We start from the raw sequence: 21,858 nt of genomic DNA on the forward strand, positions 1-21,858 counted from the left end.
TGTTTCGTGGCCTACTGTGTTTAACCAGGGCTGCCTATTTAACATTCTACTTTCTAGCCCCACTCATTATCTTAATCATGAAGTATGCCTCCATTTTTTTCATAGTCTCTGAAAGTCCCTTTCAGTGGTATTAAAATATCCTTGATCTGGTCCTATCTTATTACTGGATAAACCCGCCAAATGCAAGGAGCTTATTAATACTCCCTTTTCAGTCAGGCAGACAGCTTATGCCTGTAACCTCAACATTTGTAGGCAGGTCTATGGGGGGAAGGGGGGAGGAGAAAAAGAGAGAGCTTTAAATAAATAAATAAATAAATCCAGGATAAATATCCCTACACTGAAAACTTGAGGAAATTCTCTAAAAAATAATAAGTTATAAATTATATAATAGAACTAAGAAGATAAAAATGAAAAAAACTTAAGCGACACAGGCTTGGACAAATTCCTTAATCGCATGGGCCTATTTTTATTACTGCAGAGGGGAGTGATGATTGAATAGTAAGGATTAAACAAATTAGTGTGTGAAGTGCTTGTAACAGTGCCTAGTATACAGTAAGCACTCAACAAATGCTGTAATCGTGGTGTGATTAGCAGTCGTGCGGTACACATGTAACAGAATCACTACTAGTCAACAGATAAAATGCTAATATACACCAGAGATGAATCCAAGTACAATTCCCAGTATATTGATGGTATTGTCTTCAAAATATGGAACCTCTAAAATATTTGATACATGACAGCAAGAGTGGGGCTGGGAGTATAGCTCAGTGGTAGAGCACTTGACTAGCACATGCAAGGCCCTGGGTTCAAGTCCAGGCATTGCAAGAAAATAATAAAAAGGAAACTGACAGGAGTGAGGCCTGGCAAGGCTAACGTGTTCCTTCCTTACTAATTGTATTCCTTACTCATTCACAGCTGAGAAAACCCAGAAATCAGCAGAAGCATATCACTTGTGCATCCTGGTTAGCCATTCTCCCAGCCAAGGGCAGATAAGATTTGGCTTGCTGGCCCAAGAGCAGTACAGTAGAAACTAGAAAGCCAGAGGCTGAGGACCAGGAGTTGTCACAGGTGTCTCATGTCCCTGTCCCCAGCCAGTTCCTGCCCACAAGGAAAGGTAAGTGTTCCAGACACTGCCAACAAAATACTCTGTAGGAAAGTGGGATATGTATATGGCTGTGTATGTGTGTGTTATGCACGTGTTATGTTTGAATAGGAGTATTGCTGACTGACTTTCTCAATCAGTTCTAATTTGGGGGGGCTGGGAGGGGGGAGAGAGAGCACAGTCTCTCACTGAACCCAAAACTTCCTGATTGGCCAGGCTGGCTGGCCAGGAGCTTCAGAGACCCCCCGGGCCCACCCCTTCCCTCCTTCTTCAGCATGGAGATCACATGTGCCCAGCAATTCATATAATCACTGGCATCAAACTCAGATCCTCACAGCAAGCACATCGCTGCCTGGATCATCTCCCCAGCCCCGATAAACATGTTTTGCCTAACTTACATGATATGCCTGTCTAAGTGACCTGACAGACACACAGGCTGTCTTTACGATGTGTATTTCAACAGCTTTGTGTTTATTGAGCTACTGTTTGGAGTCCTAACAGAGTACTTTATAGGTGTTATTTCATTCTACGCCCCCGCCCCAGTATCCTCATGCAGTATTTTGAACATATTAAATCATGTTTTATTGCTGAAGAATTTGAAGGCTGGCAATTTTAATCCACAAAGCCAAGAACCACACAATTGGAAAATGGCAGTTGCTAGCTCTGGCTTAGGCGTAGAGTGTCCAGAGCATATTTTCTTCTTATACCAAACTGATCTTTTTTTAAAAAAATAATTTTGTTCCAATCAAACAGCATTAACTTTGTTTGTTTTCATTTTGGGATGGGTCTTGCTGTGTAGCCTAGGCTGGCTTCAAACTCAGTTTTCCTGTCTTCACCTCCCAGCACTGGATTATAAACTCACTTCCTTATGGCCCGAAACTTGATGCAGTATAGTTCATAAACTTGGGGGTTATTATATTGGCATGTTGTTTTTATATTTCAGTTTTTCAGATGTGACTTTAACAATAAATAAGTCAGCTAATAAGATAGATCAGCAGGAAAAGGAATTTGGCACCAAATTCAATCCTGGGAACCTACAAGGTAGAAGGAGAGAATGGGCTTCCACAGCTTGTTCTGACTTCCACCCGAGCACTGTGACAGACACCCGGACACACACACACATCATCATCATAATGATAATAATAATAATAATAATAATAATAATAATAATAATAATAATAATAATAATTTAACAACAAAAAATAAGACTATTTTAAATCCTTGCAGCTGTAGGGAACAAGTTACAGGAATGACAACACTAACACAGACACAGAACATGGAGGCCCTGTGTCATTGGCTGTTGAGATTTTTTTTCTTTTCTTTCTTTTATTTTCTTTTGTTGTTGGTTGGTTGGTTGGTTGGTTGGTTGGTTTGGTTTGGTTTTTGAATACAGAACTGTTCTGTGTACCCCTGGCTGTCCTACAGCTCACATTGTAGACCAGGCTGGCCTTGAACTCAGAGATCTGCCTGCCTCTGCCTCCTGAGTTCTGGGATCAAAGTCTTGTACCACCACTGCTGGGCTGAGGGTTTTTGTTTGTTTTTTAAAGTCATAGATTTGTACAGAGCACTAAGGACAATGAAGGTTTTTCCTCAAAGTGTTTCAGAATACACTAAATTTGAGAGATCCTTATGCTGGTGTGCTGACCTGACACCACAGGCGACTTCTTGCTTACTCATGTGCCCAATTCCCCCTGTAGGAGATGAACCCTGACTCTTGGCTTAGCACATCTGCTGAGCATGCTCCCCACTTGTGCTTGCTGACTAAACTAAGACCTTACTTTCTGTCTGCTCTTGCAACTAGCTGTAGCCCCATGATTGAGTGACCTTGAAACTGTCAATAGAAAGTCCATGTGGAACATTCAAAAGTCTCCTTAAGTGGAAGGAGCTGGAAGTGATGGCTGGAGCTCTAACAAGCATCTTACACCATGAAGATGTGAGGGCCTTCCCTTGTGGAAAGCAAATCCACTTGGGGTAGTTGTTGGAAGCAGGGTATAGGAGAGAGCCTCCATTTCTGATGATCTGGAACCCATCTTAACTGCGAAAGGCCTTCCTCCTAACTTCTATTACACAAAAAGTAATTACATTGCTGCCGTGTTTGAGCCACTCTTATCTGCAGGGCTCAGTCATGTGCAGGTACCGAAGTCTGACACAAGTGGCCCATACATGCCTGCCTCTTCACCTCTGCACCTCCAATACCGTAGCCTCACCCCTACCCCTACAACATGACAGCACCCCTTCCACACAGGCCACCACTGTCCCTGGAATGTTCTTCTCCCTCTCCATATGATGAGACCCATGACTCTGGGAAGTCTTCCTGGCACTGAGTCAGGATGCAGGCACACCCTGCCACCATGGCTCATCACTCCACACCTTGTCCCAGCTCCTGGAATTGGGGCAGAGGCTTGCAGGATTGAGTGTTTAGGAGATGAGTGAAGGAAACCTGGATGACATGAGCTCACTCTGTTCTCACAGGAGGCTGAGGCAGAGATGCATGTTCAATGCTTTCACTGAAGAACTAGAAGAAGGAGCTAAGAATGTGGCTCAGTGGTAGAGCTACTGCCTACCATTCACAAGTCACTGGGTTCAATACCCAGTACCACCAAAAAAAGGAGGAGGAGCAGGAAAATTAACCTCAAGAGGTGGCTTAGTGGTTAAGAGCACTGGCTACTCTTCTGGAGGAACCAGGTTCAGTTCCCAGCATCCATGTGATAGCTCACAACCATCTGTAACTCCAGTTCAAGGGGATCTGATGCCCTCTTCTGGCCTCCTCTGGCACCAAACACATAGAGGCAAACCACTCACACACATTAAATAAAATAATCTAAAACAATGTTTTTTTAAAAACTAGAAGAAATGCATTCAAATTAAAGTGGGCTTGGCCTTGAGGTACAGCACCTGTCTAGCACATAAAGCCCTTGTGTATATGTGTGTGTGTGTGTGTGTGTGTGTGTGTGTGTGTGTGTGTGTGTTGTGGAGGAATGCCTTGAGTGGATGTAGCAGTTGTCAATAAAGTGCTGTTTATCCAATGAGCTGGGCAGAAAGACAGGAAGTGGAAAGTGGGGCTTTCAGGAGAAGAAGAGGAGCCAGAAGTTGACAGTTGAGAGTGCACAGTTGGTGGAGTGAAGCTGCCATAGGAGGATGAGATTGGCAAGTGCTTGGGAGATAGCAGGTTATGAGGATTAGTGTAGTTTATTTTAGTTTACTAGCAGATTAGTAGCAGTTTAGATTCTGCCCAGCGTAGTGCTTGCAGCTTTAAATTACACTTCAGTCTCATTGTATCAGTCATTGGCTTCCTAAGCCTTACAGATAATAAGCTCTGGTGTGTGTGTGTGTGTGACACACACACACACACACACACACACACACACACACACACACGGTTGTAAACTCCCATGTAGGTTCTGGGAATCAAGAACCCAGGCTCTCTGGAAGAGCAGACGCCAATGCTTACTGAGCTATCTCAATCCCCTGGGTCCATCTGTTTTTGCGACAGGGTTTCCTTTTGCAGCCTAGCCTGGCTTCAAACATTGATCTTCCCGCCTTCACCTCCTCAGGGATGGGATTGCTGGCATGTAGCATAATACCCAGCATACTGTTCTGTTTGATAGTTACTTTAATAGCTAAGACAATGAGCTGGGCAGTGATGGCACACACCTTTAGTCCCAGCACTTGGGAGGCAGAGGCAGGCGGATCTCTGTGAGTTCAAGGCCAGCTTCATCTACAAAGCAAGTCCAGGACAGCCAAGGCTATCATAGAGAAACCCTGTCTCAAAAAAAACCAGAACAAAAACCCAAACAAACAAAACAAAACCAAAAAAAAATAGCTAAGACAATGAAAATGTGGTTAAGATACCTTGGACTGTGTGTGTGATGATAATTATGACCAGATCACAGGCATTGTCATGGAGGGCTTTGTGTGCCATGCTGAAGAATCTGAAATGTACCATGAAGGCCACAGGGAGCTGGTAATGAGGAGTGAGCCCAGGAAGAGCACACCTGGTTAACTTTCAGTAAGATGTGAAAGGGAGAGGGAGAGGTGACTGAAAGTAGGAAGCCAGAAGAAACAACTTCACAGCAAAGTAGACAATAGAGGACAATAGAAGAGGCTGAAGACTACAGTACTCGGGCTTAAGGAGTGGGGTGGTGGATTGTAAGGCACAGCGAGGCTGACACCAAGGACTCAGTGACTGGTGGTACCCAGAAAAAGAGGTACCCAGAGGGAGGACTTCTGGGCATCCATCCAATCTATTTCCACAGAGAATCAGGACCTTACAACGTCTCTTCTGGGATTTCCCTTTCAGACTTGCCTCCTCCTCACAAAGACCTGAACATCAGGACCTTACAACGTCTCTTCTGGGATTTCCCTTTCAGACTTGCCTCCTCCTCACAAAGACCTGAACTCTTAGAGAGGGAAAATAGCTGAAGCAAGATGCGTCCTTGGGTATTAAGGAGGGGGGTCTGGGAGTGGGCAGATGAGGTTAATTCTCCACCACGCTCTGATGAAGGCAGATAAAGAGGAGTATATAGAGCCCAAAGAAGCCTGTGGGGATGGAAGTGAGAGAGAGGCAGGAACAAGGGTACCACACAGGTCCAATATAAGCATATGCCACATAGTAGTCTTGACAGGTCACAGCAGCTTACTGCTTATAGCAGAATCTTTCTCTCCTTCTGAGACTTATTATTGTTGTTGTTGTTGTTATTTGCTTCAATTTTAGCTACAACGGAAGTGTAAAGGTAAGTCCAGAAACATCCAACAAATTGAGCTAGAGGAAAAGTTAGCTTTCCTGGGCCTAGAGAAATGCAAACAAGAAAAAGAAGTGTGCTCATCTCTGAAAATTCTTTGAAGGGAATTTTATCAGGTCAGCCTGGGGACCAGAGGATCTTTTAGAGAAAGAAAGGAAAGGCTTCAGAGAGCATTCTGAATTGCAGCTCATCCTCTACCCCATAAGAGAGAACCAGCCTCAGGAAGTGATCAGTAGTCATCCCCCTAAAGGTGTGCATGCTAGCTAAATAAACACAGTTGGGGCATGGCTCCAGTACCCTGTGCCTGTCTCCTCACTGCCGTGGGTAGATCTGCACTGTGTGTGCATAGATCCTTTAGTTCAAGCGCCTTCCAGCCAGAGACAAACACTCAAGGAACTTAATCTGTGGAGTCTGAAATCCCAGAGTCATCTAGGACCATAAGATCCTGGACTTGGACAGTTGCCATGCCCAGTGGGCTGTCAGGAATCTGTAGCATTGATGAGTACAGTTTGCACGAGGTCATGATGTGACCAATGTCCACAGGGGAACTTTGCAGAATGGGTTTTGAAGATGGCTCCTATCCGCCTTCTCTTCCACACAGCGACTTTCATGTTCCTCCACCCAGATATGGGGTCTAGGAGTTCAATACTCCCTCATGCCATCACCACAGCCTCAGGTTTGGAAAGACAACAATGCTTCAATTTGTGCTCACTTGTGCTTGGAATTCTAGGCCACGCCCCACCATGCCCCGAGGCTGCTCTAGGTGAGGATCCGTGCGGAGGTCATCTTTGCTAGGCTGTCTGGTCAGTCCTGAATGGCGGACCTACTAACCTAGGTACCAGAGGTAAAGTGACTGCAGCCTCCAGCCACAGAGCATCCTTAGTACACCAGGCCTTAGGGGAGACCTCAGACATTGTGTACAAGCCAGCTGTTTGTACTGTGTTCTTTCCAAACCCCAAAACTACAGAATCTCTGAGTATAAATTTGAGGTGTTTTGTTAGACATAGTAACTGGGAGAGTCATCTGGCCACTAAACAGGGGCATCTGTGGAACTTGGAGCTATTTAAGGAAATTTCCATAACATATTCAAGGTACAGCAAACAAAACAAAACAGAACTGAGACTATCAGGGCACATACAGGAAATAATGATTGGGACCTAGGCAGGGCAATGGTCATTTGAATCAGGCCTAGGGTAGACGATGGTTTAACTAGAAAATGCCTGTTGAGTGAGACTATCTAGCTCAGGGTGAGAGCTGACAGGATTTGTTTGGACAGCAGCTGCTTTTGGCCAATCAGTAAGACATGGACTTCATTCCTCTCCCTGTGATTAGAAAACAACAAAATCTATGTTTGAAAAACAAAAGTCTGACCCAGAAAACAACAAAGAAGAGGAAGACGGTCCAATAAAAGCAGCAGCCGTCCATATGGTGGAGCAGGAAGGAGGCCAAGTGCAGGGCTTAATTAAACTACTGGCCACTAGCACCCAGCGGAGACTTTGGGAGAGCATAGGCAGGCAGAGCACAGGCAGAGCACAGGCAGAGCCTGTTGCCAACCGCAGGATGGACACGCAGTGCTGAAAAGCTATGCAGAGACAGTTTGGAGAAGCACAAGTGACAACCAAGCTTTAAAGGTCCCAGACAAGTGATGCTGAGCCTAACAGTGAAACTGTGTGTGTGTGTGTGTGTGTGTGTGTGTGTGTGTGTGTGTGTGTGTGTGTTGGTATGTAGAGGGGGAACCACTTCCTGAAGAAGTAGACACACAGGACCCACAGGTTCTGAAGGAGAGGAAGATGAAGCGGACAGAGAGGCACAGGAGTAAAAAGTAGAGGAGAAACTCAATATTCCATCCTCCCTCCATTTCTTTTTTTCGTTCTTGTGTTCTTCTTCCCCTTCCTTTCTTCTTCCACCTTCTCCCTAACTTCCTTCCTCCATTCCTTTTCTCTCTTTCACTTCCCCTTCTTGTCCCTCTTTCCTTCTTCTCTCATTGTGTGGGAAAGTTCCAGTTACACAGAGGACTTAAGTACAACTCTCTGGAAAAGATCTGGGTCACATGGAGGAAATCTATGTACAGCACCATGAGCTAACATCTGCCGGAACTGAATACTATGCAGGCCTAGTCCTTGACCAATTCTGGCTCACATAAAACATGAGAAAACTGGTTGTCTAGAGAGAGGAAAACACACACACACACACACACACACACACACACACACACACACACCCCTCCAATTTCTAGACAAAGGCAAAGCCAGAGAGCACATTTCCTCACAGGCTGGCTGAATTGCGCTTGTATGCATGCACGCACATGAATGCACATGCACCTCACACATGCAGGTGCATATGACTAGAGGTCAGGGAAGACGACATTTTCCTGATCTATCATGTTCAGCTGTATTCTCTAGAGACAAGGTTTCTCTGAATCTGGGGCTAGGCTAGGCACCAGCAACCCAGTGCCTCCAGTTGTCCTGTCTCTGTCGATCCCACAGGGCTGGGTTACAGGTGCGGGGCAGCCTCGCCTGGTGGCCTTTGGTATGCCTGCTAGGGATTCCAGGGTCCTCCTGCTTGAGCACTGCACTCGCTTTACCTGCTGAATTGGCTCCCCAGGCCCAACACTGCCAAGTTTCTAAAATGATCCTTGTCAGCAGCCCTAAGCATCTGGCTTGCAGGAAATGCTAGACTCTGAGAAACTAAGTTTATCTATAATAAATTCTCTCCCTTTAGGTCACTTCGCCAAACCTTATGACCTCAGGAGAAAAATGTGGTGGAAAATTCTTTTTAAAAAAAAGTACTTGGAGGCAGGTGTAGTGACGAACACTTGTAATCCCAGCACTCAGGAGGCAGAGGCAGAAGGATCTCTGTGAGTTTGAGGCCAGTCTGGTCTACAAAGTGAATCCAGGACAGCCAAAGCTACACAAAGAAACCCTGTCTGGAACAACAAAAACAAAAACAAAATAACAACAAGCCCCCAAAACAACCACAACAAACCAACAAAAACTCTGAAGCCAGGATCTGGTGAAATGGTTCAGTGGTTAAGAGGACTTGCTGCTCTTGCAGAGAACCCAAGTTTAATTTCCAGCATCCGCATGGTGGTTCACAACTATCTATAAATCCACTCCAATGAGATCCAATGGGCTCTTCTAGACTCTGAGGACACCAGGAAGGCACATAATGCAGATGTACATGCAAAACACCATATACATAAGTTAAAATAAATAAACTTTTAAAAGCCAAAAACTAAAGTAAAATTAGAAATCTAGAATGGTAAGCTGAGGCTGGAGTCTGACTTCAAAATACCTATATCAGTGCAATAAAGAAAAACATCTCACCTCTTAGTTTTGACAGCCACATCGTTATACGCAGCATAAATGATTAAGATGCATGCAAGGTGGAGAGTTGCTGGGTCCCTCAACAGGAAATTCAAACTCCAACACAACCATCAAATATAGAGAATACCACTACTCTGTAAGGGCACATCTAGGATATTTTATATCCTAGCCTTTGTTGTTGGCAGAGAGAAAAATATCTGACCGGGAGCTGAAGGTGATATGGGAGTGAGTGTAGGCAAAATGTCTACTGCAGACAAAGTGACATCAACAAGCAATAGTGGGCAAATAGTGTTTAAGTGTATCCTAGCAAGTTTTGCACAAAGAACTTGTCGGGTTTTGATTTTGGGTGTTTTGAGGCAAGCCCTAGGTGTCCTGGAACCCACTATGTAGACCAGACCGCCTCTGCCTCTGCCTCTGCCTCCCAAGTTCTGGGACCAAATGTGTGTTTGCACTTGTACCTGCATAGAGCTGGAGAGATAGCTCAGCAGTTAAAGGACAGGCTGCTCTCCCACGGGACCCTAGTTCAATCCCCATCATCACATGGCTACTCTCACCTCTGTAGCTGCAGTCCCAGGGGATCCAATGCTCTCTTCTGGCTTCTATGGGCACTAGACGTGCAGGAGAGACACATGTACACACAGGCAAAACCCTTCTGTGTGATTTTTTAAACCAAATAAAAATATGCACAATCATTTTAAAACTCTTTTTAAAATATGTTTATATTCTACACTTCAACAAAAAGTCTCAGAAAGAATTTCATTGAACATTAATTTACAATAAAAAATTAATTTACAATTAAAAAAAGCACATAAGCTCTCTGTGGTGCCACACATCTATAGTTCTTTCAGGAAGCACAGAAAGGAAAGTCACAAGTTTCAGGCCAGCCTGGGTTACACCAGCAAACCCTGCCTCAAAAACAGAAAGTCAGAAAGCAATACAGTTAGAAGACCAAACACAGTCAACAGCACAATCAGATGTGCAAGAATCTCAGGTGCTGAGGCACAAAGGGACTAGATATATATATATATATATATATATATATATATATATATATATATATATATATATGCTTATTAGAAAGAAAAAAAATCTTGTATATGTGAAGCCATGGATTTCATCCCCAAAATAAAAATAAAAAATAAAAAAACAAAGAGGGAAAGATAAAAAAGATGACTAAACAAGTGGTTAAAGTTAAAGCTCCTCCCAGCCATGTGGCAGTGTTGAGGTCCTAATGAGGGGACTGGACTCCTGCCCCTGACAACTCACAGAAGCCCAGGGACAAACCTTGGACTTCTGCCACCAACTGGCAGGAACAGCATTTGTCACCAGCCTGTCAGGGAAGACAGCCAGAATCTCACAATTCCTAAACGCCAGGATCCAACGTGAAATCCTTCTTCCTACCAAACACTGGGGAAATTGCAGCATGAATGTAAAAGACACTAAATCTGAGGTGACAGAAGTGTTAGAACTCTCTGGTTGTTTAAATTAGTCAATCATAGCAGTGCGTTGCAGGTAATTATGGACACACTTGAAAGAAAGGGAAAGAAACCCTCAGCAGGAACACAAGGTATAAAAAGAAGCAGAAGGCCAAGGAGGCTGGCTCTCCTAACAAGTGTGGGGACTGGAGCTCCAGCGCAGACCCCATGTAAAAAGTCAGGTGTCCTGGAACACTTATAATCTGGATGCTGGCTTGGCAGAGACAGGAGGACCCTCACATTCTCTGGCCAGCCTAGAATACTCGGTAAACTCCAGACCAGTGAAAGACACTGTCTCAAAGCCCCAAGATGGACGGAGGCTCGGGAACTACACTGGAGGGTGACCTCTGGCCTCCACACACAAACACACATGTGCACCTGAACATGTGTACACAACACAAACACAAAGTTTAAAAAAAAAACAGAAACCTTAACACTAAGAAACAAACACATACCAGCTCAATGGGTGGGCTCAACAGCAGAATGAGGTATCTCCAAATTTGAAGATAAAATCGTAGAAAGAGCCCTACCTGAGCCATAGAAAATAGAAAGTGGGGAGGGAGGGAGAAGAGAGGAAGAGAAGGTGGGACAGAGAAAGGGGGAAGGAAAGAGAGGGAGGCAAAGACCAGAGCATGGGAGTGAAAACTATCAAGTAAAATAAAATGGTGTGTTTAGCTTCACTCCCACAGAAATTTAGACAGTGACACCTAAAGCAACTACTAACAGAATTACATACCAGATCCTCAAAAATACAGCAGGCAACTCAAGGACAAAACTCTGAAAACATTTTTAAAAAGCAAAGAAGGACCACAGAGGAAAAAATTTAAAAGACTAAAAACCCAGCAATTGAAAATACCCAACGTGAGCCCTCGCCTCTGACAATTTCATTGAATGAAAGTGGTTTAATACACAATGAAAACTAGCTGAGTGGCCAAGAGTACTCAACTGATTAATATGAAGGCCACTGGCCACTGATGTCTGAGCAACTTTAGTGGATCTTAAGAGCATTGTCCTGAAAGAAAAAAAAAAAGCCACTTTCGAAGGCTGCATGGGTTTCCCAGCGTATTAACAGAGCAGTCTTAAAATCAGATGAGTACCAAGATGGAGGTCAGGTTAACGGTTTCCATGGCAGGGAGGTGGAGTGAGGGTAGGAGAGGTGGGTGTGGCTGCTGAACAGCAGCAGTCCAGCTGTTTGGGGGCTGTAACAGTCCTAGATTGCTGCACCCCATCAGCATCCACACATGTTCTGTGTGGTTCCTAGGGGAGGTGAGGGGTCTGCATTGATCAAAATACATCGGATAGCAAACAAGTATCAGAACGCTGGCCAAGGATGAGGTGGGCCGCCATGCCACAGTCATGCGAACAGACTTGCCACATGGGGAACTTACTGATTTTTTCTTTCCTCCTTGTTGCTTCTCTTTGCCTTTAGCCTAGAGTAACCTCAAGCTCACCATCCTCCTGCCCCTTCCTCTCCAGTGTGCTGTCATGTTTGGCTCTGCTCTTACCACTATCTCATTTATACTGTTTTCTTGAACAACCACTGCAATCTGGCACCATCACCACCACCCTTCACTGAGTGCTCTATAAGTTTACGGCTAAACACTTTGCATTTGTGATACAATTTTGTCTTCACAGCATCCATGAGGTGGGGATGTCCCACAGTAGGGGTAAAAGAACTGAGGTCTAAGAAACTTTCAGGAGGACACTCAGCTTGGAGCTAGGATTCCTGTATAACCCAACTGTCCTTTCCCAGTGTTCTTCTGTGACCGCTGCCAACTAGCTGTACACGCCTGCAATTAGTTCCCTTTGTTTCGGCCTTTCCTTTGGAACCTACATGAAAAAATGAGAACAGAGAATGTTCTCTCTAGTTACTTGTTCTGCAAAGCACATTTCTCCAACTGCAGATGCGTGAGCTGTGTAAGTACACACTCATGGCGCCAACAAACTCTTCATTATCATTCAATGCAGATAACAGAATTCTCCACACAGTAGAGTGACATATCCAAGAATGTGGAGCCTGGCTCCTGTTTCCCTTCCCTTCTGATGAATTTGAGCTCGCATTTGAAAAGACCAGTTTCCTAATCTTCCTTATATCTTTGCTACTCACCCCTGCAACTGCTCCAGAACTCTCTAAGGGACAGAAGGGGAGATGAGAGGTTAGCCATGTGTCAGAAACAGAGAAAAGGATGCTGAGAATTTCACCAGCATCTGGTGTGAGACAAGGAGAGCACTAGGGCGTGTGCTCACACCTGCCACTGGATCTTCAAATGAGAGTGGGCTTCTCCAAACTTGTGAACATAAACAGGGAAGAGACTGATTGCTTCTAGGACCTTAAACCCCATGCTCCGTAAAATGGCTGCTGAACGCCCAGCACTGCTGCCCAGGAGTGCTTCCCTCTCCAGCTTGAAGTACCAGGTTCTCTGAGTACGCACTTTTTTTCTTTCCTTTTTTGTTTCTATTTCTACAACATTTACAATATAGCTCAAGATGGCCTTGAACTCACGCTCCTCCTGCCGCGGCTTCCCAAGTGCCGGGAGTACAGGGTGAGCCACCACACGCAGCCTGTGTGTGAAGCTTCTTGTGTCTAACCTACTCCGTAGTATTTGCCATCCAGGGAAAAGCAGGAAAGCTCTTCCTTGCTTCCCCTAAACCCAGAGCCTGACTTCCCTCTCAAGAAAGGAATCCTGTTTGCTTCCATTACTGACCGTCCGTGGGAAAGCAGTAAGGACCATCTAGAAGTTGTATAAGCAGCAGATCAGAAGAGCATTGAAACCTCCTGCCAAGGCTGCCTTTGACAGGCACCGTGCAGCCACTGCCTATGCTGCATGTGGAGCAAAGAAAGTGTCATGCCAGGGACCAAAGCCAGGGAAGGGAAGACAAGGAGTTGGGGGCGGGGGCGGGGGAGTGGAGAGAAGAGAGAAAATCAAAACAAAATCAAATAACTATCAAGGAAAGATGCTTGTCAGAAAATAAATACTCTACACATCATATATAAAATTTATATATACATTTTTCTGTAAGTAGTTTATAATATGAGGTCTACACTTGTACCCTTGTCCCTGAGGTGGAAAGAAGTGGAACAGACAAGCTTGAACTGTGGAGTAAGACCCCTCAAAAAGAAGAGGACAAGGCGAGGGAGCACAGAACGGACAGAGAGAGGAAGGAGGGAGGAGCTCAAGGCATGTGGAAGCCTTAGGGCAAGAAGGAGCGCTGTGTGGCCCTCACTGACACGAAACAGCATGCGAAGGACTTCAGGAGCTGCTGGAGCTATTTTTAGCCAAAATGAAAGGCAGAGTGAAAATACAAACTTAAGGGAAAGGCAAACAAACTAAGCTGAAAGTCCAAAATGTTGATGGCTTTATGCATGAGGGTGGCTAGGGACACTGAGCAAAGGGTGAAGAGGTGAGGCCAGTATGCAGATCTAGACCAGAGAAGACACAGTGTCACCTCCCTGGCTTCCTCATTCCTGCCCCCCCCCTTCCTTCCCCGATTCTTTCCGCTTTCTTCTACTCATACTGGGATTATAGCTGTGTACCACTATTCCTAGCTTGCAAGTTGCCTTTGTAAAGAGTTAAATTTTAATCATGTATTTTTTCATTCATTTTAACTGGGTCAGGGTCTCCATCTGTTGCTCAGGCTTTGCATACTTAACATTCCTGCCTCGGCCTCTTGAATGTGTGGGGTACTCAGCCTCCAGTGTTCTGCTGAAAGGTGTGTGTACCCGCGGAAGCTAGCTCTCCATACCCCAGACTGGGACTGAACATGACCCTGACTCGCATGGGCCTTTATTTTGAGCTAAAATAACTGTCCCGTTTACTTTCTAGTACCAGGGCTTATTCTCTACTTTAGATCTTTTCTAAGACAGATCAGACTCACCACTTAGGTCCCCCTATGTAGTCCAGGCTGGCCTGAAATGTATGGAGCCTGGGCTGCTCTCCAGATTCACTATCCTGCTGCTGCAGCCTCTCTATTGCAAGTTTTGCATGCATGTGCTTCTACCCCTCCCTAGCTCAGACTCCACAAAGGGGAAGGATCCCTGGATTCTGTTCACAATTAGCTCTAAAGCACACATAGAATTTTCTTCCCTTACCTGACATGGTAGTACACACTTGGCCGACTGAAGGAGCAGGATCACAAGTTCGAGGCCAACTTAGGCTATGTAGCCAGGTACTGCCTAAAACTTATAAAGACTTTTTCTCACCTTATAATTTATAACTCTTGTTATTTAATATGGATGAATTAATCATTGCCCTTCTTAAAATATGAGCCAACTGATACTGGGCTAATAGTTTATAAAATTGCGGCTTCCCAACACTGATAAATGCAAGCTTTTATATGTCAACGGCAATAAACCCAGGAGGTACCCTAAAGCAAACTGGCAGGTCCCAACACTGAAATCGTAATAGAAGATTAAGTTAACACAAAAGCTAACAGAATCAGAACGATCTCAATGTCTGTGGCTCTTACGCCAGCACCGGGCTTTAGTGCTCAGCCTAGAATATGCTCATCAGAAGACACCATGGAATGGAGCCCACGAAACTCCAGGGCCAAGTACTGCAGCAAGCCTCTGACTAGTGTCTTAGGGCCGACACACACTGGAGCATACCATTCCCAAGCGAGAGCTAAGCCAGGTAGCTAAAACCAATTTGGTTTGTAGAGTAGAACTGCACCTGTGTGCGCCAGTTTTCATGTGGTCTGAGTCTCCTGTTCCTGCTATACTGTATTCCAGAATAAAAGCAAATTTAGAACTGCTAGCAATAGCTAGCTTGATGATGATGGGACCCTGCCAACACTAACAGCCTTCATGCCTTACATTTGCACACCAGACATGTACATGCCAGACCCTTAGGTGGCAGTTTCCATGTGGTGTTTAATATAGCCAAGACATAAGGTCTCAAGTTAACTGATTAAGTGTCTTTTAAAAGAGATGAGCCCTGGCTAATTTTCAACATTAAGGTGGATACAGATCTAGATTCCATAATTGTTCACCTCTATAGTCAGCAACAACACAGGCGCTTGGTCAACAGAGACGGCGAGAGGACTTAGCAACTCTCTTTAGCAGAAATGGTAGAACTCCACTGAAGAATGCAGTTACAGGAAGAGGCTCCCGAACTATTAAATAAGAATAAGTGATACTAAATTCTGTAATGTGACCAAAAAATAATTAGCCTTTAGCCTATACCACGTTTCTGCCCAGTGCTAAAACAGGTAGCTTTTTTTTTTTTGGTGTGTGTGTGTGTAACCTTCTATTTCCATATGGCAGATGGGAAAACAAATGCAGTTAAGACTCTTCCCACTGCCCTGGGCTGGACCCTGCCGATCTGCTCTGCCCACAATATAGAACCACTGAGAATCAATCTCTCTCTCTCTCTCTCTCTCTCTCTCTCTCTCTCTCTCTCTCTCTCTCTCTCTCTCTCACACACACACACACACACACACACACACCCACACCCTCTCATGAGAATAAAGAAACATGGTTCCACTTAATAAGTGTACTCCTTATTCTCTTCCAAGAGTTAGTTTAATCTTGTGACAGATAATCCAGCTAACTTGGTACCTCCTCTTAAAGTTGTTTTAAGATTTAAAAGTATTTCCCAGTCTTCTCAAGAACAAATGCTCATGACCACATGCAAACGTTTCTTCTTACAAATGAGATTTTCTACACAAACCTGTTCCTCTCCTTGCGTTCTGTCACATCCGTCTAACATGCTCCTAACTTGCTGTCTGACATCTTGGCTTTTCTGAGTGGGTTGGAAACCCAGCATTGTAAAAACACGTTTAATGGAGACATTGACATATTAACATTATATTCAAACCTAGCCATGTCGCAGCTGGATGGCCCAAGTTGAGTCACATAGGGAGGCTCTTCAGTTGCTCTGTGGTCCCTCCCCACTTGTCTGAACACACGTTTATTTTCTGTGAGTAAAAATTAAGGAGCCACATCTAAAGCATGTAGTTCACAAGGAACTTCGGACTGAACGCAATCCTATTGTAAAGTCACAGGAACAAGAGGCTCGCATAAAGGAAGGCCTCTGCTAACAGCGCCTTTAGAGGCCCCTCAAAGGGGGAAAGCACCTGCCAGACTCAACAGGCTTGCCGCTGCACCTGCAGGGAGGTAGTTACCTGCTTCGGTGTCTCTCTGGGGCCTGGTGCCTGAGCAGTAACAGCATTCTAAGAAGATGACATAGTTAAGGATATTGAAGAGCAGCCCGATGACTCCGGCACTGAGAACCAGCAGGGGTTCTTCTGTCTTCTGCGGGCTGATGTACCTTTTGATGGCTTCTACCAGGATGCTGAACATCAGGGCCACGGCAAAAATGGAATTGCCAAACGCCCCTACGACATCTGCCCGGAGAAAGCCATATGTGCTCTTCCTGTGCTGCCTGATATTGCTGGCCCTGACGCCAAACAGCCCGATGATCATTGACAACAAGTGGGAGAGAACGGCGAAGGCATCGGAGGCCAAGGAGAGGGAGTTGCCTATGTGTGCGACCACTAGCTCCAGCACGAAGAGGACGACGCTGACCACGCACATGAGGATCAGGCGGAAGCTTCGGCCCGAGTATCGCCCCATGGCTGTGGCAGCTTCTCTTCCTTAGGAAGGCAAGAGCTCCTAGCACAGATTTAGAGATTACAACTCCTGGATAACTCTCCCCTTCAGCCTTTCATATTTGGAAATCACCTTTTATAGGCTTCTATAAAGCCATAAAGCAGTTTAAAGGGCAATTAAGCAAGAGATGTCACGTGAGCCTGGGTTTGTGGAATTGGGAGTCACTGGCTTCAGGTGTGGACTTGAGAATTGTTTGTTTGGATGAGCTTAATGAAAGGTCTTCCTGTCTTTCCTTTCTGTAGGAGCTACAGCCACAGCCTTTCCAGCTTCTGGCAGCATGCAGTGATGGCTTTAATAAGGTAAGCCACCTGGCATCAGTGGCCCTGTCGTGTCTCCTAGGTGTGTAGTTCTGAATGCAATCTGTGTGAAATGTAACTCTAGGGTTGTCAATCCAGAGCTATCCCAAGTAAAAGGCCATTCCCACTGCTTTGCCCACTGGCCTCTCTCACATTTCAAACTGAGGTACCTATTTAACATATCAGAGCAGACCTGGCCACCAGGTTCTCCCTGCCTCCCTCAGACCCTGTTAAGGGAGGGGTCCTCCTGCCCACTACCCTGAACTCTGCAGTCCTGGAGGTTGGTCTATTCCTCCCCTATATGATCCAACCACTTTGGTTACCCATTCTTTTGGGCTCCTTTGGGTGTCCTGCATGCTGCACCCGGTTCTCTTCTCCACATGGCCCAGCTCAGTCTGGTCATGTTCATTTTGGATTCTCCCAGATGTTTCTGCCCTGCCCCTGCCTACGCTCTCCCACACATCTATAACAAATTCCCACAATACTTAGGAACAGTCGTGTGTGTGTGTGTGTGTGTGTGTGTGTGTGTGTGTGTGTGTGTGTGTGTGTGTGTGTATCCTTTCCATTAACCCCCAAGTAAGCTACCCTACTTCCAATTGTCTTCATAAGAAAGGCAAGAAAATCACCCCAATGGTCAGGAAAGGTTCAGACTTTCAAACTGGAGGAGCTAGAGACACATGTTTCAATAAGAAAGCCAAGTAATGACTTAACTGATGCAACATGTTTGGATTCTCACCTTTAAAAAGCTTATACCTTAGGAACCTGCAGCTTGTTCAAGTTCATTAGTTGTCAGCATCTAAAGTGACAGTGGCCTACTTTTGGAATAGCCACCTACTATTCAGCCTTTTTAAATTAAAATGTTTTAGTTGCATTTATTGAATGGGAGCTAGCTGGGCCCATGCAGAGGTCAGAGGACTACTTGTGGGAAGTCTGCTCTCTCCTGCTACCATACAGGTTCTGGTAATCATCTTTAGACAGTAGGAGGGGCAAGCTAAGAGCAAAGGTTGTCTGAAAATGAAAAGGTAGCAGTGTCTGTCTCCCTAGTCATTCTTGAAGGTACTACGCAGGGTGCCATTGGCTATGTGACAGATGACTAATAACCAGGAGTGATTTTTTTCACAGCTGGTCAACATACCTTTTCAGCTGTTTCACTAAACATTCTTCTGTACTCAATTCCAGATTCAGATCTGTGCAATGAGTTGCTCCTGCTGTCCAGTTCCCCCAAAGCCTTCATGTATGTGATCTAGAACCACCAAAGATGCCTGCAACCCAGGTGCTGAGTGGGCCCTTGGATGAGGGCCAACAATATGTCTGCCTTGTCTTCTGCTTTTTGTGACTTTAGCTCATGTAGTCTGTCTCTAAATTCATGGGTTCCACATCTAAAGATTCAACCACCTTCAAGTTAAAAATAACTGAAAGCTGGGCACTGGTGGCACACACCTTTAATGCCAGCACTCAGGAAGCAGACGCAGGTAGACAGCTTGAGAACTGCATTTGAACTGAACTTAATGTAGCAACTATTTACACAGCACTAGATGCTGCAGATGACCTGGAGAGAATTTCAAAGTGTATGCCAGGAGTTCAGACTGCATGTGAATATTCTGCCATCTATATAAGGGACCTAAACATTGGTGGGCTTTGGTGATAGGATCATAGGACCAAATCCTCCACAGATATCAAGGGACAGCTATGTCTGGCTTCTGGCTGTCAATTTAAAGCAAATAGATCTTATACCTTCTTAAGAAGCAGCAGCAAGCCAGGCACACGCCTTTAATTCCAGCACTTAGGAGGCAGAGGCAGGCGGATCACCATGAGTTTGAGGCCAGCCTGGTCTACAATGGAGTCCAGGACAGCCAAGGCTACAGAGAGAAACCCTGTCTCAAAAAACGAACCAGGGGCTGGAGAGATGATGGCTCAGAGGTTAAGAGCATGACTGTTTTTCCAGAGGTCCTGAGTTCAATTTCCAGCAACCACATGGTGCCTCACAGCCATCTATGATGTAACCTGATGCCCTCTTCTGGCCTGAGGTGTACATGTAGAGCACTGTATAAATAATCAATAAATCTTTAAAAACAAAACAAAACAAAACAAACAACCCAAACCAACCATACAAACAAAAGCAGTAGCAGCACTTCTCCGTTTGGTAGTTTTATGAGGTCAGGCTAGCTTCCAGCGCACTGCAGAGCCCAAGATGACCTCAAAGTCATGATCTTCCTGCCTGAGGCTCCAGTAGTAGGGTTTCCAACAGGGCCATGCCTAGCAGATTAGTGCTCTGCAAAGATATGAGGTCTAAAAAGGTTTTCCTATTTGGCTGATCCCAAGTTTTAGAAACAAGCCAGTTTATCCGAGATGTCATTCTAGTAAACAATTTCTATCTTACCGTAACTAGAGCTACTTTAAATGACAGCTTTGGAAAGGGGGCACCAAACTCCAGGCTTTTCAGTGTTAGTTCTACTCATCAGAAGCTTAATAATAATAAATAAATAAAATGATGGGTTGAAGCTTTTGTGGTGGGTTGATGTTCTCCTTCCACTAGGAGTCCTGTCCAGTTAGAAGGTGGCCTGTTCCATCTCCAGGACGCCTGCTCCTAGGAGTCTCAGCTAGAGGTACCCTCACATCCTCCTAGGAGCCTACCCTGTCATAGGTCTCAAGCCTGTCTCAGAGATGCCCCCACCCATGGTTTCTCTTCTCTCTGCTGGCCCTCTGCCCCCTCTCCTCCTCTCTCCCCAGATCTGGTATCAACCCTCATCTCTCTCTTCCCTCCCTCCTCTACCCTGTTCCCCCTCAATCACTTCCACTGTCTATTCTATTTCCCTTTCTGAATTAGATTTAAGCATCCTCCCTTGGATAAATTTACCCTGCCTACAATATGTGCAGGGGATAAAAACAGAACAGAGATGGAGGGAATGTCCAACCAATGTCTGGACCAACCTGAGACCCACACCGTGGGAGAGAGCCAACCCGTCACTACTGACATTCTTGCAGAGAGGAGCTGAATATAGCTGTTCTGAGAGGCTCCACCTAACAGCTGTTCAAAACAGATGCTGAGACCCACAGCCGAGCATTGAACAGAGTACAGGAGTCTTGTGGAAGAGTAGGAGATAGGATAGAAGAACCAGGAGGAGACAAGAGCTCCACAAGATCAACAGAGCCAACTAACCAGGGGGGGGGGGGGGGGGGCGCGCAGGCGGAGCTTGTGGAGACTGAAGCACCAAACAAGAAGCATGCATGGACTGGACAGGGCAGCTCAGGCTTTATGTAGGTCCCGTAGCAAGGAGAGCAGGGGCTCTCTCTGGCATGGACTCTGTCGCCTGCTTTTCGATAACTTCCCCCTGGCAGGGCTGCCTTGCCAGGCCACAGGGGAAGAGGAGGGGCTCAGGCCTTATGTGCCTTCAAGTGCTGGGGTGGGTTGGTAGAAGAGGGTTTCTCTTTTCTGAGAAGTAGGGGAAGGGATATGGGGGGACAGAACCTGGAGGAAAGGAGGGAGGGGGCTATGATCAGGATGTAAAGTGAATAAATTAATTAATTTTGAACAATAAAGAAACAAACTAAAAATAAAAGTAGCTCCAGAGGCTCACTCCCCCTCCCAGATGACCCAGGGTCACAGTATAAAATACAAAAACATGACCTTCGTCTTATGTTTTTCCACACATCAGAAAAACAAAACAAAACAATGCCATCTCTTTAGTTTCTACTAGTTTTTCTCCAAACCAACACATATGCTTTTTAAAGCACAAAACTTACCATGATGAAAGTCACATATTAGCAGCAGCTTTCAGTTGGCCCCAGGGAGTCTGTATCAACTATATATGAAGTGCTAAGCATTGTTCTAGTGACCTTATTCTACAAGCAGAGGAATCTGGAAGCAGGTGTTTGACTTCTCCCCATTTCTCAAGAAACAGTTTACTCTGGTCTAAGGATGGCAGAATGGGACATAGCATTCACACTGCTGTAGCCAGTAGAAACTGACTCAGAGGACAGTATGTGGCTCAGATAAGCATGCTGCATTTACTCTCTTGCACTGAGGGTGGAGGCCAGAGTTCAACACCAGGTATCTTCTAGTGCTTACTGTTTTAGTCTTTGAGACACACAGGGTCGTGCTGATAGTGGAGCTCACTAACTGGTTAGACTGGTGAGCCAGTAAGTTCCAGGATCCTCCTGTCTCTACCCTAGCAGTCTGGATTACAGGAAGAGCACAGGTCTGCAGACTATCCCACAAGCACTTGACTCACTGAGCCTTCTTCTCAGGCTGTGTGCTGTACTTAAGCTGCCTCCCTGGAACACTCCCTGTTGCTACAGGTAGCATG

At 45.4% G+C, this 21,858-nt stretch overlaps 1 protein-coding gene across 1 annotated transcript in view; it reads right to left on the bottom strand.

Moving 5' to 3' along the window:
* Positions 1-17,491, bottom strand: part of SLC30A10 (solute carrier family 30 member 10) — a 36,310-nt gene extending 18,819 nt beyond the window's left edge. The window contains exon 1 of the mRNA XM_084799379.1: positions 16,769-17,491. Coding sequence (XP_084655505.1) covers positions 16,769-17,219 — 451 coding nt within the window. The 5' untranslated portion in view covers positions 17,220-17,491. The remainder of the gene's footprint in view (positions 1-16,768) is intronic.
* Positions 17,492-21,858: the final 4,367 nt, after the last annotated feature.

Source organism: Acomys minous (assembly GCF_964271855.1).
Source record: "Acomys minous genome assembly, chromosome: 1".
Taxonomy (NCBI): Eukaryota; Metazoa; Chordata; class Mammalia; order Rodentia; family Muridae; genus Acomys; species Acomys minous.